This window comes from Odocoileus virginianus, chromosome 12, assembly GCF_023699985.2.
Source record: "Odocoileus virginianus isolate 20LAN1187 ecotype Illinois chromosome 12, Ovbor_1.2, whole genome shotgun sequence".
NCBI lineage: Eukaryota > Metazoa > Chordata > Mammalia > Artiodactyla > Cervidae > Odocoileus > Odocoileus virginianus.
In genome coordinates this window covers 49268429-49286429 of record NC_069685.1, presented here as the reverse complement: position 1 = coordinate 49286429, position 18001 = coordinate 49268429, and the positions used below count along the sequence as shown (strand labels likewise).

Sequence of the window (18001 nt, the reverse complement as noted above, 5' to 3'; positions counted from 1 at the left end):
AAGACATCCCACTCTAAAGAGCCTCCCTCTGCCTGAAATAAAAATATTGGCTTACCCCAGTTTCTATTTTCCAAGAAAAGTAAGGATATAAGATCAGAGGATGGGTCATTAATTTCACTGACTCCCCCAGGGAGAGAACACGACAGAATGACAGATTTAAACATTAGTACATATTACCTGAGCCATTTAAAATTACTCAGGGGCCAAGCTCTTCCCAACACACACACACACACACACACACACACACACACACACACACACATGCCTCTGTCATTAGAATCACATTATATAAATGCAACTGACTCACTTCTCAAGTGGAACCTTCCAAAAAGGCATAGTGATCCGAATTTTGTATCCAACAGAGTGAGGAGGGTACAGTTAAGAAAGAATGGCATTTTCAAGTCTCCCCACCCCTCAGCATGGAGTATTTCTAAGTCACTGATCCAGCCTCCTTGATTTTGTCTGTCTGTCTGTCCCGGTGCCATCTGTCACATTCGAAGATCTCACTGCACCTCAGACTGGCTTTGGGAGCTATTTGCCACACTGATGCAACTGTTGCAACAAAGGTTGGAAGTGGGCCTCCCCTCTGGCCTCTTGAAGCATCCTGGACACCTAGGTCTCAAAGTGCAGATTTTGAGTTTGGTGTAGAATTTGGGGTATGAGGGACTTGAAAAATAATACACCAGGGGATCCAGCATGCTGTTTATGTAGGTGAAGCTGAGGGTGACGTGGAGGGCCACATGGACGGATGGGTTGCAGGCGCTGGAAGGCACTGTCCAGAGGAAATACAGTCTGGCCAACGCGCTGGGCAGGTAGCAGGCAATAAACACCACTGCCACCATCATGATGAAACGAATAGGCTTCTTCATCCGACTCTGCCTGGCCAGATGCTGCCTCTGCTTGAGGCTCCAAATGATCTTGAAGGAGCAGAACAAGATGATGCCAAGGGGCAGAAAGAACTCCAGCTGGAACATGACATCATGCCAGCCATTGGCCGACACCATGATGAAGCTTTCACAAGCTATGACCTTCTCTTGCACACACAGATGATTCTCCATCAGAAGATACAGAGTCCCCAGGATGACCAGGGTCCAAAGGGCACAGACGATGCCAACTGCAGTCCAGTTGGAGATGGTGTTTATCATATGGTGGGGGTGGACCACTTTAAAATACCGGTCCACAGCCACCACTGTGAGGAAGACAATGCTCCCGGCCCTGTTCATGGCCAGCATGAAGAGTGCCACTCGACAAGCAATATCCTCAAACGCCCATTGCCTCTGTCTGAGGTAGTAGTCTGTCCGAAAGGGCAGGCAGATCATCAGAAGGAAGTCAGCCATGGCCAAGTTGAACAGGTAAATAGTGCTCGGCTTCCAGGACTTCATGTGAAAGCAGAAACCACAGAGGGCGATGCCGTTGCCCAGGATGCCAAGCACAAAGGCGAGGATTAGCAGTGGCGGCATCACCTCGGGCATGTGGTACCCCTGGATGAGGCAGCACGACCTGTTGGCCATGGTGACCAGAGGACCAGTGCTCCGTGTGCCGGGCCGTGCCGTTTCCAACTTCTTCACCGTGGGAGGCAGGTACAGCACGTATACATGGATGCAGGCGCCCCACGGAGAACAGAAACTTCAGCCAGGAAATGCAACACTGCAGTGGAGGCTGGATCACAAGCGGTCCATCTCCAACCCACACCCCCAACCTCCTGGCCCAAGAGCCGAAGCCTGTAGCACCCCAGGGCCTGGAAACACAGGTGACTTCACCAAGTTGTCATTTCTGGGAAGCAGCTGGCTGATCCGAGGAAATTCACGCCGGAGAGGAGTTGTTGGGACCTGCCCCAGAATGGATTTTTCTTTCCAGCCTCTCTCTTTCTCTTCGGATTCTCTCCAAGCTGGAGCATTAAGCGAAGCTACTCAGAAGGCACGAAAAAAAAAAAAGCTTGTTTGTCCTCCCTCCCCGGTGGAGAAACACAAACATTTCCTGGAGCTGTTCTGGGTCTCTCCTCCCTAACCTTTGCCTGACTGCCCCAACCTCACCCTCATCCCATGGGGGCTCTCCCAGGCGGTGCCAGAGAGGGCAAGCTTAGCTCTGCCGCTCCTCAGGGCTACTTCCTGTGCCCAGACCCAAAAATACAGCACTTCAAAATCAGAAGGATCTACGGAGGGGGGAAAAAAATCCCTAAAATAGCACTTGTTTGGCTGTTCAAAAAATTCTCTGGAGTCGCCCTCCCTCTCCTTCACTGGCACCTCCCCTGGGCATCCTTCCTTGGACCCAGTGACCAGCTGCACCACCACCGAGACCATGAAATGAATCTGAAGCCACTTCTCATGTCCGTCTTCTTGAAACAGCCTCTCTGGGAGCTGGGTTCTCTGCTGTTAGCAAAAGAGGATTTGGCTCCGAGTTTCCCAAATTCCCCTGCTCAAAAGAGTGGAGCGCCACGATCTGTATGTTTTTAATTTTAATTATGCTCAGCCCAGGGGTGGTGGAGTTTATCTCCAAAACAGTCATGGGTAAAATTAGTCTGCTCCCAAGATCTGTGCGTGCTAAGTCGCTTCAGTCATGTTCTACTGTTTGCAACCCCATGAACTGTAGCCCACCAGGCTCCTCTGTCTCTGGGATTTCTCCAGGCAAGAATACTGGAGTAGGTTGCCATGCCCTCCTCTAGGGGATCTTCCCAACCCAGGGATTGAATCTGGGTCTCCTGCTTTGGTAGGTGGGTTCGTAAACTTTCCTGTCCTTTGGCTTTAGAGATCATCTGTCCACCCTTCAGCTTTCAGTTTAGGGAAGGGTGAGGGGAGAGAGTGTATAGGAAGGATACATGTGGGGCCCTCCTGGGTGGTCTAGTGGTTAAAACTCCAAACTTCCACTGCAAGGGGCCCAGGTTCGATCCCTGGTCAGTGAACTAAAATCCCATATGCCATAAGGTGTGGCCAAACACACACATACACACAAACACACCCACCCCTGGATTTTCAGCCTCTCTAGGAAATTGGAAGATCTGTCCACGCTGGGCCAACCATCCCACCTGATAACAATATGCTGGACGTGAGAATAGCTTTGCCCTTAAGACACAGCAGGAATTCTCCATTTTGCCTCCGCCCCCACTTACCTGGTCAGCTTCACTCATCGACATGCCTGGTCTCTGTGGGATTCTGAGTTTGTCACTTCTGCTCTAGGTTTGTCAGTTCTGTCCTTCCCAGGTGGTGCAGTGGTAAAGAATCCACCTCCCAATACAGGAGACGCAGGATTGATCCCTAGGTCGGGAAGATTCGCTGCAGGAGGAAATGGCAAGCCACTCCAATATTCCTGCCTGGAGAATCCTATGGACAAAGGAGCCTGGAGGGCACAGTCCATGGGGTCGTAAAGAGTCAGACACGACTGAAGCGACTTAGCACGCATGCACACTCCAGGTTAAAAGTCACATTCCCTGGATTGGTCTACAAGGCCCTTCACAGATGATTCCCAAACCAGTTTTCCAAGATCATTCTCCTCTCACTTTCCTCCCCGCACCCTACTTGTTAGTCTCCGAACTTCTAATAAATAAGTGTATCCACCAAACAGCTACACTTAGCTACCTCACTAACCTCACTAATCAACAGGTCCTTGAACGTAAAGTCCATGTTCTTGGAAGGAAGGGCCTACAAGAATGATCTGATGATTAGCTCCTACTTTTTCATGAGAGCACATATCTGCCAGTTTCACTCTGTGGATCTTTGTGATTCTTTTATTTTTTTAACCATGCCTCACGGCAAGTGGGATCTTAGTTCCCCGACCAGAGATTGAACCTAGGCTCCCTGCATTAGAACACGTGGAGTCTTAATCACTGGACCACCAGGCAAGTTCCTACTTTGTGATTCTATAAGAAGCTAACTGGCAGGGGGAATCTATGAAGGCTGGAATGCCCCAAGGTGAGCCCTGGGTAGGTGAACCTGAGCACCTTGATATAGTCAGGCTGGATTTTTCAACAAATGGAAAAGACTCTCCCTTCTGTGTTAGCAGAGATCATCGAGATTCTCATAAGTACGAAGATGACTGTTTCCCTTTTCCCAAATGACTAATACTTGCCTTCCTTTTTTAAAAAATAATTTTATTGATTTATTTGGTTTTTGGCTATGCTGGGTCTTTGTGGCTGCACACAGGTTTTCTCTCATTGTGGTGGCTTCTCTTGTTGAGGAGCTCTAGTAGTTGTAGCTTGTGGGCTCAGAAGTGGCAGTTCCCGGGCTCTAGAGCACAGACTCAGTGTTGTGGGCTTGTGTGTGACACATGTGTGACTCATGTCTTAGTTGCTCCAAAGCTTGTGAGAAACTTCCTGTATCCGGGATCAAACCCGTGTCTCCTGTATTGGCAGGCAGATTCTTTACCACTGAGCCACCAGGAAAGCCCTAACACTTATCCTTTTCCACATCCTTTCAGTTCAGCTAAGTTGTGTCAGACTCTTTGCAACCCCGTGGACTGCCGCATGCCAGGCCTCCCTGTGCATCACCAACTCCTGGAGTTTACTCAAACTCATGTCCATTGAGTTGGGGATGCCATCCAACCATCTCATCCTCTGTCGTCCCCTTCTCCTCCCACCTTCAATCTTTCCCAGCATCAAAATCTTTTAATGAGTCATTTCTTCGCATCACGTGGCCAAAGTATTGGAATTTCAGCTTCAGCATCATTCCTCCCAATGAATATTCAGGACTGATTTCCTTTAGGATGGACTGGTTGGATCTCCTTGCAGTCCAAGGGACTCTCAAGAGTCTTCTCCAATACCACAGTTCAAAAGCTTCAATTCTTTGACCCTCAGCTTTCTTTATAGTCCAGTTCTCACATCCATACATGACCACTGGAAAAACCATAGCTTTGACTAGATGGACTTTTGTTGGCAAAGTAATGTCTCTGCTTTTTAATATGCTGTCTAGGTTGGTCATAACTTTCCTTCCAAGGAACAAGTGTCTTTTGATTTCATGACTGCAATCACCATCTGCAGTGATTTTGAAGTCCCCCCCCCAAATAAAGTCTGTCACTGTTTCCATTGTTTCTCCATCTATTTGAAGTGAAGTGATGGGACTGGATGCCATGATCTTCATTTTCTGAATGTTGAGTTTTAAGCCAACTTTTTCACTCTCCTCTTTCACTTTCATCAAGAGGCTCTTTAGTTCTTCTTCACTTTCTGCCGTAAGGGTGATGTCATCTGCATATCTGAGGTTATTGATATTTCTCCTGGCAATCTTGATTCCAGCTTGTGCTTCATCCAGTCCAGCATTTCTCATGATGTACTCTACATATAAGTTAAATAAGCAGGGTGACAATATACAGCCTTCACGTATTCCTTTCCTGATTTGGAACCAGTTTGTCATTCCGTGTCCAGTTCTAACTGTTGCTTCCTGACCTGCATATGGATTTCTCAAGAGGCAGGTCAGGTGGTCTGGTATTCCCATCTCTTAAACAATTTTCCACAGTTTGTTGTGATCCACACAGTCAAAGGCTTTGGCATAGTTAATAAAGCAGAAGTACATGTTTTTCTGGGACTCTCTTGCTTTTTGATGATCCCACGGATGTTGGCAATTTGACCTCTGGTTCCTCTGCCTTTTCTAAATCCAGCTTGAACATCTTGAAGTTCCCGGTTCACGTACTGTTGAAGCCTGGCTTGGAGAATTTTGGGCATTACTTTGCTAGTGTGTGAGATGAGTGTTGTTGTGTGGTAGTTTGAGCCTTCTTTGGCATTGCCTTTCTTTGGGATTGGAATGAAAATGGACCGTTTCCAGTCCTGTGGCCACTGCTGAGTTTTCCAAATTTGCTGGCATATTGAGTACAGCACTTTCACAGCATCATCTTTTTGGATTTGAAATAGTTCAGCTGGAATTCCATCACCTCCACTAGCTTTGTTCATAGTGATGCTTCCTAAGGCCACTTGACTTCGCATTCCAGGATGTCTGGCTCTAGGTGAGTGGTCACACCATCATGATTATCTGGGTGGTGAAGATCTTTTTTGTACAGTTCTTCTGTGTATTCTTGCCACCTCTTCTTAATATCTTCTGCATCTGTTAGGTACATATTATTTCTGTCCTTTATTGTGCCCATCTTTGCATGAAATGTTCTCTTTGTATCTCTAATTTTCTTGAAGAGATCTCTAGTCTTTCCCATTCTATTGTTTTCCTCTATTTCTTTGCATTGATCACTGAGGAAGGCTTTCTTATCTCTCCTGGCTATTCTTTGGAACTCTTCATTCAGATGGGTATATCTTTCCTTTACTTCTTTGCTTTTTGCTTCTCTTTTCACAGCTATTTTATCCACATCTTTTCTGTCTTGTCAAATCACCTTCCGCTCCCTCTCTCTTGCTCTCTCTAGATTTAACAGAGGATTAAGGAAGAAAAGATAGGCTTCTAGTTTTCTGAAAATCTATTGCTGATAATAGGGGCGGCTGTGCACATGTGAGGAGGGGAAGTTTGTAGGGAATGTCCGTTTCTTCCCCTCAACTTTCCTGTGAACTTAAAACTGCTATTTAAAAAGTCTTAAAATTTTAATTTACTCTTTAAATTGGAGAATAATTACTTTACAATGTTGTGTCAGTTCCTGCTGTGCAGCAACGTGAGTCAGCTTTCAGCTCAGCTCAGTTCCGTTCAGTTCAGTTCAGTTGCTCAGTCATGTCAACTCCTTGTGACCCCATGGACTGCAGCACGCCAGGCTTCCCTGTCCTTCACCAACTCCCAGAGCTTGCTCAAACTCATGTCCATCGAGTTGGTGATGCCATCCAATCATCTCATCCTCTGTCGTCCCCTTCTCCTCCTGCCCTCAATCTTTCCCAGTATCAGGGTCTTTTCTAATGAGTCAGTTCTTCGCATCATGTGGCCAACGTATTGGAGTTTCAGCTTTAGCATCAGTCCTTTCAATGCATATTCAGCACTGATTTCCTTTAGGATGGATGGGTTGGATCTCCTTGCAGTCCAAGGAACTCTCAAGAGTCTTCAACACCACAGTTCAAAAGCATCAATTCTTCAGCTCTCAGCTTTCTTTATGGTCCAGCTCTCACATCCATACATGACCACTGGAAAAAACCATAGCTTTGACTAGACAAACTTTTGTCAGCAAAGTAATGTCTCTGCTTTTTAATATGCTGCCTAGGTTTATCATAGCATTTCTTCCAAGGAACAAGCATCTTTTAATTTCATGGCTTCAGTCACTATCTTCACTGTTTCTGGAGCCCAAGAAAATAGAGTTTGTCACTGTTTCCCCATCTATTTGCCATAAAGTGATGGGATCAAATGCCATGATCTTAGTTTTTTGAATATTAAGTTTTAAGCCCCTTTTTTTACTCTCTCACTTTGCATATACATATACCCCTTCCCTCTTGAGCCTCCCTTCACATCCCCTTGAAAATGTTTTAAGTCAAATTTCATTACTGATTTTATTTTTACTTCTAGCTAGTAATTTCCCAATGGCTCAGCAGGTAAAGAATCCGCCTGCAATGCAGGAGACACAGGAGACACGGGTTCAATCCCTGGCTAGGGAAGATCCCCTGGAAGAGGGCAGTATTCTTGCCTGGAGAATCCCCATGGACAGAGGAGCCTGGCCGGCTACAGTCCTTGGGGTCACAAAGAGTCAGACATGACTGAGTATCTAAGCACACACTACTTACAGAGTCTGATATAAAATAAAGGCTTTGTTTTCTTTTATTTTTTTATTTTGGGTGAAGTAGAAAAGAATAGCTTTATTGCTTTGCCAGGCAAAGTGGGCCACAGTGGGGTAGTGCCCTCAAAACTGTGTGTTCCAACCCGGAGCTGGGGGACAAGGGGACCTGTGAGGAGTCTTATAGCCTGGGGCCCAGGTTGCCAGGGTGCCTGCAGGGTCCAAATTGCTTCAGTCCAGAGATCATCTGGCATCAGGAGGTGATGGCTGAACTGTGACCTCCTCTGGAATGAAGAATTCTGGTGTCTGGACTTACTGAGACTCAGGTTCTTTGCGTCTCAGTGCAGAAGGAATTCAGTGAGAAACAAAGTGATAGGTAAGAAGGGGATTTATTTAGAGAGAAACACACTCCACAGAATGTGGGCCATCTCAAAAGGCAAGTGTGGCCTAGAGGATTTATTGATTTAAAAAAGTATTTATGGGAATTCCCTGGTGGTCCAGTGGTTAAGACTCTGCACTTATACTTCAGGGGGTGTGGGTTCGACTCCTGGCTGGGGAACTAAAGTCCCACATGCCTCGTTGTAGCACAGCCAAAAAACAAAAAAGGAAAAACTGTTTACTCAATGAGCTTCTGGACTTCTGGGATACTTTATCTAGATGCTTCGGGATCCCCCAAGTGAGGAAGATAGTATCTGCCGTCTGGAGCCAAGAGTTTACTAGGAGAAATAAGACAAGTGCATAAATAACAATAAAAATAAAGGAAAAGCAAATTGAATAAGCATTTTAAGCCAGTATTTTCTAAAATGTGGTAGACATGCCACAGGTGATATGTGAGATGACTTTAGATGATGGAGAGTAATATCCACATGGACTTTATAGCTATGACTTTATTTTAATATGTGTTCCAAAAATATAGCTGGTTTATCAGAGTTTTGTGAGTCAGGGAGAACGAGGGAGAGTTGTTAAAATTTCTAGGAGTGGAAACACAAGAAACAAAATGAGAGACATTGAGAAATATTTGAAGAATATGGAATTTGGAGTCTATGTTGCAGAATTATAAAGAATAAAACAGGTCATGATGAGTGGGGCTGTTTTGGAGAGAACCTTGACTTCAGTGGCAAGGGGAACTTTTTTTCCTATTTTTTTAGCCACGAAGCACAGCTTATGAGATCTTAGTTTCTCGACCAGGGACTGAACCTGTACCTCCTGCACTGGAAACTCAAAGTCTTAACCATTGAACCACCAGGGAGTCCAGGGAGAATCATTTTTGAGTGAGTGGTGCTGTTAAGGATTGGAGAGGAGGAGTTGAAAAAGCAAGAGGCTTTAAACAAAAAATTGATTTTCTTTATTTTTGGCTGTGCTAGGTCTTCGTTGCTGAGAGGGCTCTTCTCTAGTTGCCATGAGTGGAGGCTATTCTTTCTTACAGCGCACAGGGGCTTCCCTGCTGGCTCAGCTGGTAAAGAATGCGCCTGCATTTCAGGAGACCTGCGTTCAATCCCTGGGTTGGGAAGATCCCCCGGAGAAGGGAATGGCTACCCACTCCAGTATTCTGGCCTGGAGAATTCCATGGACTGTATAATCCATGGGGCTGCAAAGAATCGGACGAGACTGAGTGACTTTCACTTCCACAGCCTCTAGGGCAGCAGGCTTCAGTAGTTGCAGCACATGGACTCAGTAGTTGTGGCTCCCAGGCTCCAGTGCACAGGCTCAATAGTTGTGCTACGCAGGCTTTGTTGCTCCATAACATGTCGCATCTTCCCAGGCTGGGGATCAAACCTATGTCTCCTGCATTATCAGATGGATTCTTTACCGTTGAGTCACCAAGGGAGCTGGGCAACAGGGCTTCCCTGCCCTGGAGCCACAATACTGCCCACTGCACTCAGCTGGGTATTCTCCAGGATCAAAGCGCTGATTTCTCCTTCTAGAGTGTTCTATGGTGAACCATAATGGGGATGTTATGGAGAATTGAGGTGTCCCAGGTAACTGAGCCACTCGAGTACGAACACTTCGAGTTCACACCGGTAAAGTATGTCTCTCCCCTGGATAACACTACCTTTGAATTCCTATCCATAAACATTTGGTCATGTCTTCAGCACTTTTACTCTTGATAGTTTTGCATTTGGTCATGTTAATCAGCCAGTTCAATATTTTAAGACTTCTATGATTCAAAATAGACTAAAACCTTTTAAAGGGGCTATTCTGAAGTTCTGAGGCTTCTCTGGCTATAAGCCCTTCTCTACACAGTGCCCCCCATCCCCTTGTCCCCAGAAATCTACCTCTGATCATTTCCGTCCTTTGTTCTTTGACTGTAAGTTTCTCATGACTGATAAATCTTTGCTTCAGTTGCCTGTTCTCTCTCATTGTTAATAAAACAAAGGGAGTGGGGGATTTTTTATCCATGGATTTATTTTTATCCATGCTGGTTAAAAAAAAAAAAGGTTCACATCAGACAAATGGACTTGTTAGCAGGCATGTGTGAACAGTCATTCAGGCCTGTCTAGTTTTTTGGGATCCCATGGATTGTAGCCCCGCCAGGCTACACTGTCCATGGATTTTTCCAGGCAAGAATACTGGAGTGGGGTGTCATTTCCTCCTCCAAGGGATCTTCCCAACCCAGGGAACAAACTCCTGCATTGCAGGAGGATTCTTTTCCGTCTGAGCCACCGGGGAAGCCCCTCAGATCTAGTTTCCCACCCTAAATCCATTCTCCGACCACTGCTAGGAGCTGAACCAGCGTCTCTTTCATCTCCTGCATTGGCAGGTGGATTCTCTCCCGCTGTGCTGCCTGGGAAGCTCACCAAGTAGCTCATAAGCTTGGTTCCCTCTCCGGCTTGCACAACCCCCACCTACTGATCATTTGCCCTAGATCTCTCTCCACCCACACTGCTACCACTTTGGCTGGTCCAGTTTCTAGAGGAATGCAGCCACCGCATGATTAGGCCTGCTCTCATGCTCCTCCTCCAGTCCATTCCCCCAAAACTCAAATCTGGTGTCACCCACCACCCACCCAGTTGAATGCTCCAGTGGTTCCCTGTTGTCCTTAGCAGGGAATTCAAGACGCCATAGAAAAAAAAAAGACGCCATAGGAGCTGGCCTCGATGACTTCAACAGGAACCATGGTAGTGTTTCGTGTCCAAAGGCTGTCTTATACAGACTGCTGAGGACACCATTTCTTCCCTCCTGGTCGTGGATAACCCCTCTTTTTTTGGCTTTAGCATCTTCCACTAGAACTTTTCACAGAGATGGAAATTTTCTGCAATATGCATGTAACTCCTGAGCACTTGAAATTGGGGCTAGTGGGCACTGAATTTTCAATGTTATTTGATTTTAATTAATTTCCATTCTGAAAGCCACATAGCCACATCTGGTTTGTGGCTACCATACAGGCAGCCCAGGGGATACCTCTTCCTTCAACCCCCCAAGCCTCCAGTGCATCTCCCACACTAGCCTGGGTTAAACCCTCTTCTCTGCCCACATCCACCATGCCCACACTGACCACACAGTACTGTCATGATTTACCTGGGTTTCTGCCCCAGTCCCTTGTCTCTGTGAAGCCTAGCGCTGGCTCTGATTCAGCAATGCATGCCCAGACTGTAGCCCGGCACCAAGGGAACACTCAGGAAGTATATCTTGGGTAAATGAATGAACTCGTGGACAAATGACTCTAGATCTCCGTAGTTTACTTTTTCCCCTGGCTGCAAGGAGACACAGGAAGGGCAGGGCTTTTTTGTTTATTTGTTTTGGGGTTTTGTTTATTTTTTTATTAAAAAATATTGATTCATTTGGCTGTGTCAGGCCTCAGTTGTGGCACACGGGATCTTTGTTGCATGACGTGGGAGCTTTCATTACAGTGCACAGGTTCTCTGGTTGTGGCTCACAGGCTTAGTTGCTCCACAGCATGTGGGATCTTAGTTCACCAATCAGGGATCGAACCCATGTCCCTGCATTGCAAAGCAGATTCTTAACCATTGGACCACCAGGAAAGAACTTGTTTTTCCTTTTTTTTTTTTAATATGTATTTATTTATTTGGCCTTGCTAGGTCTTAGTTTCGACTTGCAGGATCTTTAGTTGTGGCATGTGGGATCCAGTTCCCTGACCAGAGAACAAACCCAGGCCCCCTGTGTTGGGAGCTTAGAGTCTTAGCCCCTGGATCACTGAGAAGTCCTAGAAAGGGCAGACTGAAAAGACTTGCAGTCATATCTGCCAGGCTGATCTGGTGTGAGCTTGGAGCTCTTAGGCCCCACAATACTACTTTCCCTGATGCTTTGAGAGAACACGTCACTTTTTACGTGACAGGGCAGGCGGTAGACATTCAGGGCAGGAGGGGGGACTGTCCCCCTGGCAGTGTATTGGGAAGGTACTCTCCTCCTGGCACCTCTTCACTCCTGCACTTCCACCACACTCAGCACTTCCAATGCTGAGCATGTGGGATTTTCCCCCCTGCACACCACACAGCTCTGTGACACCAACTGGGTGTCCTACAATTTGATTCAATTCTGACACTAACCAGAGTTGGCACAGACGCGTTCCATCCCCCGTTCCCCTGTAGCAGGTTAAAGGCTCAGTTCCATGAGACTACCTCCTATTTTGGATGCTAATTGTGGATTCCCTGGACATCTACAACTTCATGTCTGACGAGGCTGAAGTTTGAGGTGCCCTTAACACCCCTGCTCAGATTTGAGCATGTGCTAAAACAGCTCACAGAGTTCAGGAAAACAGTTATGTTTTTGTTATTCATTTGTTAAGTCATGTCTGACTCTTTTTGACCCCATGGAGTATAATATACCAGGTTCCATGGGATTCTTCAAGCAAGAAAACTGAAGTCGGTTGCCATTTCCTTCTCCAAGGAATCTTTCTGGACCAGGGAATCAAACCTGCATCTCCTGCATTGGCAGGTGGATTCTTTACCACTGAGACACCAGGGAAGCCCTAGTTATGTTTACCAGTTTATTCTATAATGAAGGATGTGATAAAGGATAGAGAAAAGCAGCCAGATAAAAGGTATGTAGGACAAGGTCTGGAAGGGTGCATAGGGTTGGGGACCCATGGGGTCTTCATGGGGTTGGGGACCTCCTGATTTATGAAAGTGATCACCAACCCAGAAGCTCCCCAAACCACATAGCATTGGGATTTTTGTGGAGAGTTCATCACGTAAGCACAATCGCTCATTAACTCCATTTCCAGCCCCTCTCCCTTCTCTGAAGAATAGGAGATTGGGGCTGAAAATTCCAAGCTTCTAATCATGGCTTGGCCTTTGTGGTAACCAGTCCGCATCCAGCAGTCCATTAAGAGTTGACCTGCTTAGAATACAAGACAGAGACTTCCCTAATGATTTAGCGCCTAAGACTCTGACCTCCCAATGCAGGGGGCCCAGGTTCCACCCCTAGTTAGGGTACTAGATCCTGTGTGCTGCAACTCGGAGTTTGCACGCTGCAACTAAAGATCATATATGCTGCAACAAATACCAAAGATCCTGCGTGCCAAAACTAAGACCTGTTGCAGCTCAATAATATATATATATTTTAAAAATTCTGTATTTTTTAATTGAAGGATAACTGCTTTACAGAATTTTGTTTTCTGTCAAACCTCAATATGAACCAGCCATTGGTATACATATGTCCCCTCCCTTTTGAACCTCCCTCCCACCTCCCTCCCCATCCCACCCCTCTAGGTTGACACAGAGCCCCAGTTGGAGTTCCTGAGCCATACAGCAAATTTCCACTAGCTATCTATTTTACATATGGTAATATAAGTACAGATATGCAGATGACACCACCCTTATGGCAGAAAGTGAAGAAGAACTAAAGAGCCTCTTGATGAAAGTGAAAGAGGAGAATGAAAAAGTTGGCTTAAAGCTCAACATTCAGAAAACTAAGATCATGGCATCTGGTCCCATCACTTCATGTCAAATAGATGGGGAAACAGAGGAGACAGTGGCTGACTTTATTTTTGGGGGCTCCAAAATCACTGCAGATGGTGACTGCAGCCATGAAATTAAAAGACGCTTACTCCTTGGAAGGAAGTTATGACCAACCTAGACAGCATATTAAAAAGCAGAGACATTTCTTTGCCAACAAAGGTCCATCTAGTCAATGCTATGGTTTTTCCAGTAGTCATGTATGGATGGGAGAGTTTGACTATAAAGAAAGCTGAGCACCAGAGAACTGATGCTTTTGAACTGTGGTGTTGGAGAAGACTCTTGAGAGTCCCTTGGACTGCAAGGAGATCCAACCAGTCCATCCTAAAGGAGATCGGTCCTGGGTGTTCATTGGAAGGACTGATGTTGAAGCTGAAATTCCAATACTTTGGCCACCTGATGCGAAGAGCTGGCTCATTGGAAAAGACCCTGATGCTGGGAAAGATTGAGAGCAGGAGGAGAAGGGGACGACAGAGGATGAGATGGTTGGATGGCATCATTGACTCGATGGACATGGGTTTGAGTGGACTCCGGGTTGGTGATGGACAGGGAGGCCTGGCATGCTGCGGTTCATGGGGTCACAAAGAGTTGGACATGCCTGAGTGACTGAACTGAACTGAATTGAATGTAAATTTCCATGTTACTCTCTCGATACATCTCACCCTCTCCCCCCCTCTCCCCATGTCCATAAGTCTGTTCTCTATGTCTGTTTATATGTCTATAAAAAAAAGAAAAAGAAAAAAAAAAAAACAAAAAAAGAACACAAGACAATCCTATCACCCTGGAAATCCAAGGGATTTAGGAATTCTGTGTCAGGAACCAGGGGCAGAGACCAACATCTGTATTTCTTATTATGTCACAGGTAGAAAGCCAGGGCTCTCCTCCAAATTGCCTTTCCCAGCCAGGGACCTGAGGATGTGACTGTATTAGCTTCCTGTGGCTGCTGGTACAAATCACCGCCAGCGTGGTGGCTTAAAACAATTGGAATGTGTTCTCTGAGAGTTCTGAAAACTGGAACTCTGAGATGAAGGTGTCAGGAGGGCTGTGCTCCCACCAGAGGCCCTAGGGAAGAGTTTGTTCCCCATATCTCCCAGCTCCTGGGAACTGCTGGCAGTCCTTGGCTTATAGCCACATCAGTTTCTGTCTCCTTGGTCACTTAGGCTTCTCCTCTGTGTGCCTCTAGTATGCACACTTGTCTTTGGATTTAGGGCCCAGATAATCCAGAATGATCTCGGGATCACTAACTTAATCACTGCAAAGACTCTTTTTCCAAATAGGATCATATTTAATAGTTTTGGGGGGTGATGATATGAACATATCTTCTTTTTGGAAGGGGGGATGTAAACACTCCGCCCATTACAGTGAGCTTTTTTTTTTAAAGAGTCCTTTGTTTTCCTTTTTTTCTTAACTTTTTATTTTATATTGGAGTTTAGCCAATAACAATGTTGTGATAGTTTCAGGTGGGCAGCAAAGGGACTCAGCCATGCATATACATGTATCCAATCTCCCCCAAACTTCCGCTCCCATCCAGGCTGCCAAATAACATTGAGCAGAGTTCCCTGTGCTATATAGTAGGTCCTTGTTGGTTGTCCATTTTAAATATAGCAGTGTGTGCATGTCCATCCCAAACTCCCTAACTATCCCTTCCCCCCATCCTTCCTCCTGGCAACCATAAGTTCATTTTCTGAATCTATGAGTCTGTTTCTGTTTTGCAAATAAGTTTGTTTGTATCATTTAAAAAGTCCTTTATTTTGGCCACACAGTGCAGCTTGCAGGATCTTAGTTCCCCAACCAGGGATTGAACCTGGGCCCTTGGCAGTTAAAGCAGAGTCCCAACCACTGGGCTGCCAGGGAAGTCCCCACAGTGACATTTTCAATGTCAGTATTTGAGTCCAGAGTTCCTTTCTCTACCAAACTGTTTCAAAACACCTTCTCTGGAAGGGCAGAGGAATTACTGACCGAATTTAAGGTACCAGTGATCTATCGTGTGTTTGATTTTGTTTCCTGCTACAGCCCAGGAGAGAGCTGGGGGCCAAAAGTTCAAGGGGAGGTTGGAGGATTGCTTCACAGGGTCACCTGGAGGGAGGTTACCCTGACCTCACACAAGATAACAAGGAAGTTCTCCGGCATTTCAACATGAGTCTTAAAAATGGGAAGCAATGTGGGTTTTTTCCCATCTATAAAGTATAAGAAAAATTAAAAAGGGAGGGAAACTATACATTTAAAGAAATTTAAGAGATATATTCACCAATTGTTTGTACTCTGACAATTCCAGCTATTAAAAAGTACCAGACAGTGACTTCCCTGGTGGTCCAGTGGTTAAGACTTAGCCTTCCAATGCAGGGGGTGGGATTTTGATTCCTGGTTGGGGCGCTAAGATACCTCGCAACTAAAAAAAAACACAAAAAGTAAAACAGAAGCCATATTGCAACAAATTCAACAAAGTCTTTAAAAATGGTCCACATCAAAAAAATATATATTTTTTTAAAGTACAAGGCATTAGGAGAACTCTGAATATGAACTGCTTAATTAAGGATATTAAGGAATTATTGCTAATTAATGTGGGTGTGACAATGGGTATTGTGATTATGTTTAAAGAAAGAGTTATTATCTTTAGGAAATAAATTCTGAAATATATGTAGATGAATTACATATTATTTGGGATGTGATTCAAAGGAGTCCAACAGGAGAAGGGAAAGAAATAGAAAAAGAGAAGTTATGAATTTTTTATTATTGTGGCTGGATTATGAAAACAGGGACCCTCATTGTCCTATTCTCCTGGTTTGTGTATATTTTTCATAATAAAAAGTTAAAGTTGAAAGCAGCTTAAATCTTTACTAGTGGAGAATGAGATAAATTGTAGTGACTCCTTCCATACTTAGGAATTCCCTGTCAGTCCAGTGGTTAGGACTCTACCCTTTCACCGCCAAGGGCATGGGTTCAATCCCTGGTTGGAAAATTAAGTTCCCACAAGTTGCATGGAATGGCCCAAAACAAAAGAACAACTATGTGCTTTTTTAAAAGCATTCACCAAAAAAATAAATAAATAAATAAAAATAAAAGCATTCACTTGCAGGACTTCCCTGGTGGTCCAGTGGCTAAGAGTCTGTGCTCCCAATGCAGGGTCCTGGGTTCGATTCCTGGTCAGGGAACAAGATCCCATGTCCCAAAACTAAGACCTGGGGTAGCCAGATGAATAATTTTTTTTTTTTAAGCATTCACTTGCATAACACTTTCTTTGGATCAGGCTCCCAAAACACACAGACATACTGGAGTTTGTGTAGAATAATCCCATTTTTGGAAGCTAAAAGACTATATACATATATAGTCTTCTATATCACTGGGTGGAAACGTAAAATGGTTCAGCCGCTGTGGAAAACAGTTTGGCAGCTCCTCAAAAACTTAAACATAGAATTGCCACATGACCCAGCAATGCCACTCCCAAGTGTATATACCCAGAAGAACTGAAAATAGGACTCAAAAAACACTTGTACATAAATGCTCCTAGCAGCACTAGTCACAGCAGCCAGAGGACGGTGTGAAGGTTTATTTTATGCGTCATCAGAGCTGGGCCTCGCTGCCCAGACATGTGGTCAACCATTCTTCTGATTGTGTCTCTGAAGGTGTCTATTGGATGAGAGTAACATTTACATTGGTAGACGCTGAGTAAAGCAGAGTGCCCTCGATTTATTTAGTTAGTTATGGCTGCTCCAGGTCTTCTCTGCTGTTCATAGGCTTTCTCCAGTTGCAGCAAGCAGGGGTTATTCTTCCCCCTGTCTCCAGCCTGCCAGCCTAACCTGCAGATTTCAACTTACCAGTCTTACAGTCACATAAGCCAACTCCTTAAAATAAATTTCTCTCTGTATACATACACACACTGTCAGTTCAGTTTCTCTGAAGAACCCTAGTAGAGATAGAAACAATTCAAATGTTCATCAGTACATGAATGAATAAAAAATTGTGGTAAAAACACACAATGGAAAAAAAACACACAATGGAGTATATTCCATCATTAAAAAAAGGAGTACTGATTCATGGTACAGCGTACGTGCACTTCAAAGCTCAAGTGAAAGAAGAGGTATCATTGTATTATTCCCTTTATATGAAACATTCAGAACATAGAAGTTACAGAGACAGTGGATTAGCATTTTTCAAAGAGTGGAGAAAGGGGAGTGACTGCTTAATGGGTACAGGATTACGTTTTGGGGGCGATAATATTTTGGAACTAGACAGAAACGGTGTTTGCACAACAATGTACTATGCCACTGAATTGAACACTCTAAATGGTCATTTTATGTGAACTGTAACTCAATGAAAAAAAAAAACCATGTATGCGTTCAAAAAAATCTAGAAGATAAGACTGTATACCCTGGAACTCGGTTGTCTGGGCTTTAAGTTAATTCTCTCAATTATTGGCTATGAGATTTTAGGCCATCTTTTTAAAAAATTAATTAATTAATTAATTTGGCTGTGCC

At 44.9% G+C, this 18001-nt stretch overlaps 1 protein-coding gene across 1 annotated transcript; it reads right to left on the bottom strand.

Moving 5' to 3' along the window:
* Positions 1-235: 235 nt before the first annotated feature.
* HCAR1 (hydroxycarboxylic acid receptor 1) lies at positions 236-2135 on the bottom strand. The gene has a single exon (XM_020889824.2). It carries the CDS (start codon positions 1509-1511, stop codon positions 504-506), a length of 1008 nt encoding a protein of 335 aa, XP_020745483.1. The 5' UTR covers positions 1512-2135; the 3' UTR covers positions 236-503.
* Positions 2136-18001: the final 15866 nt, after the last annotated feature.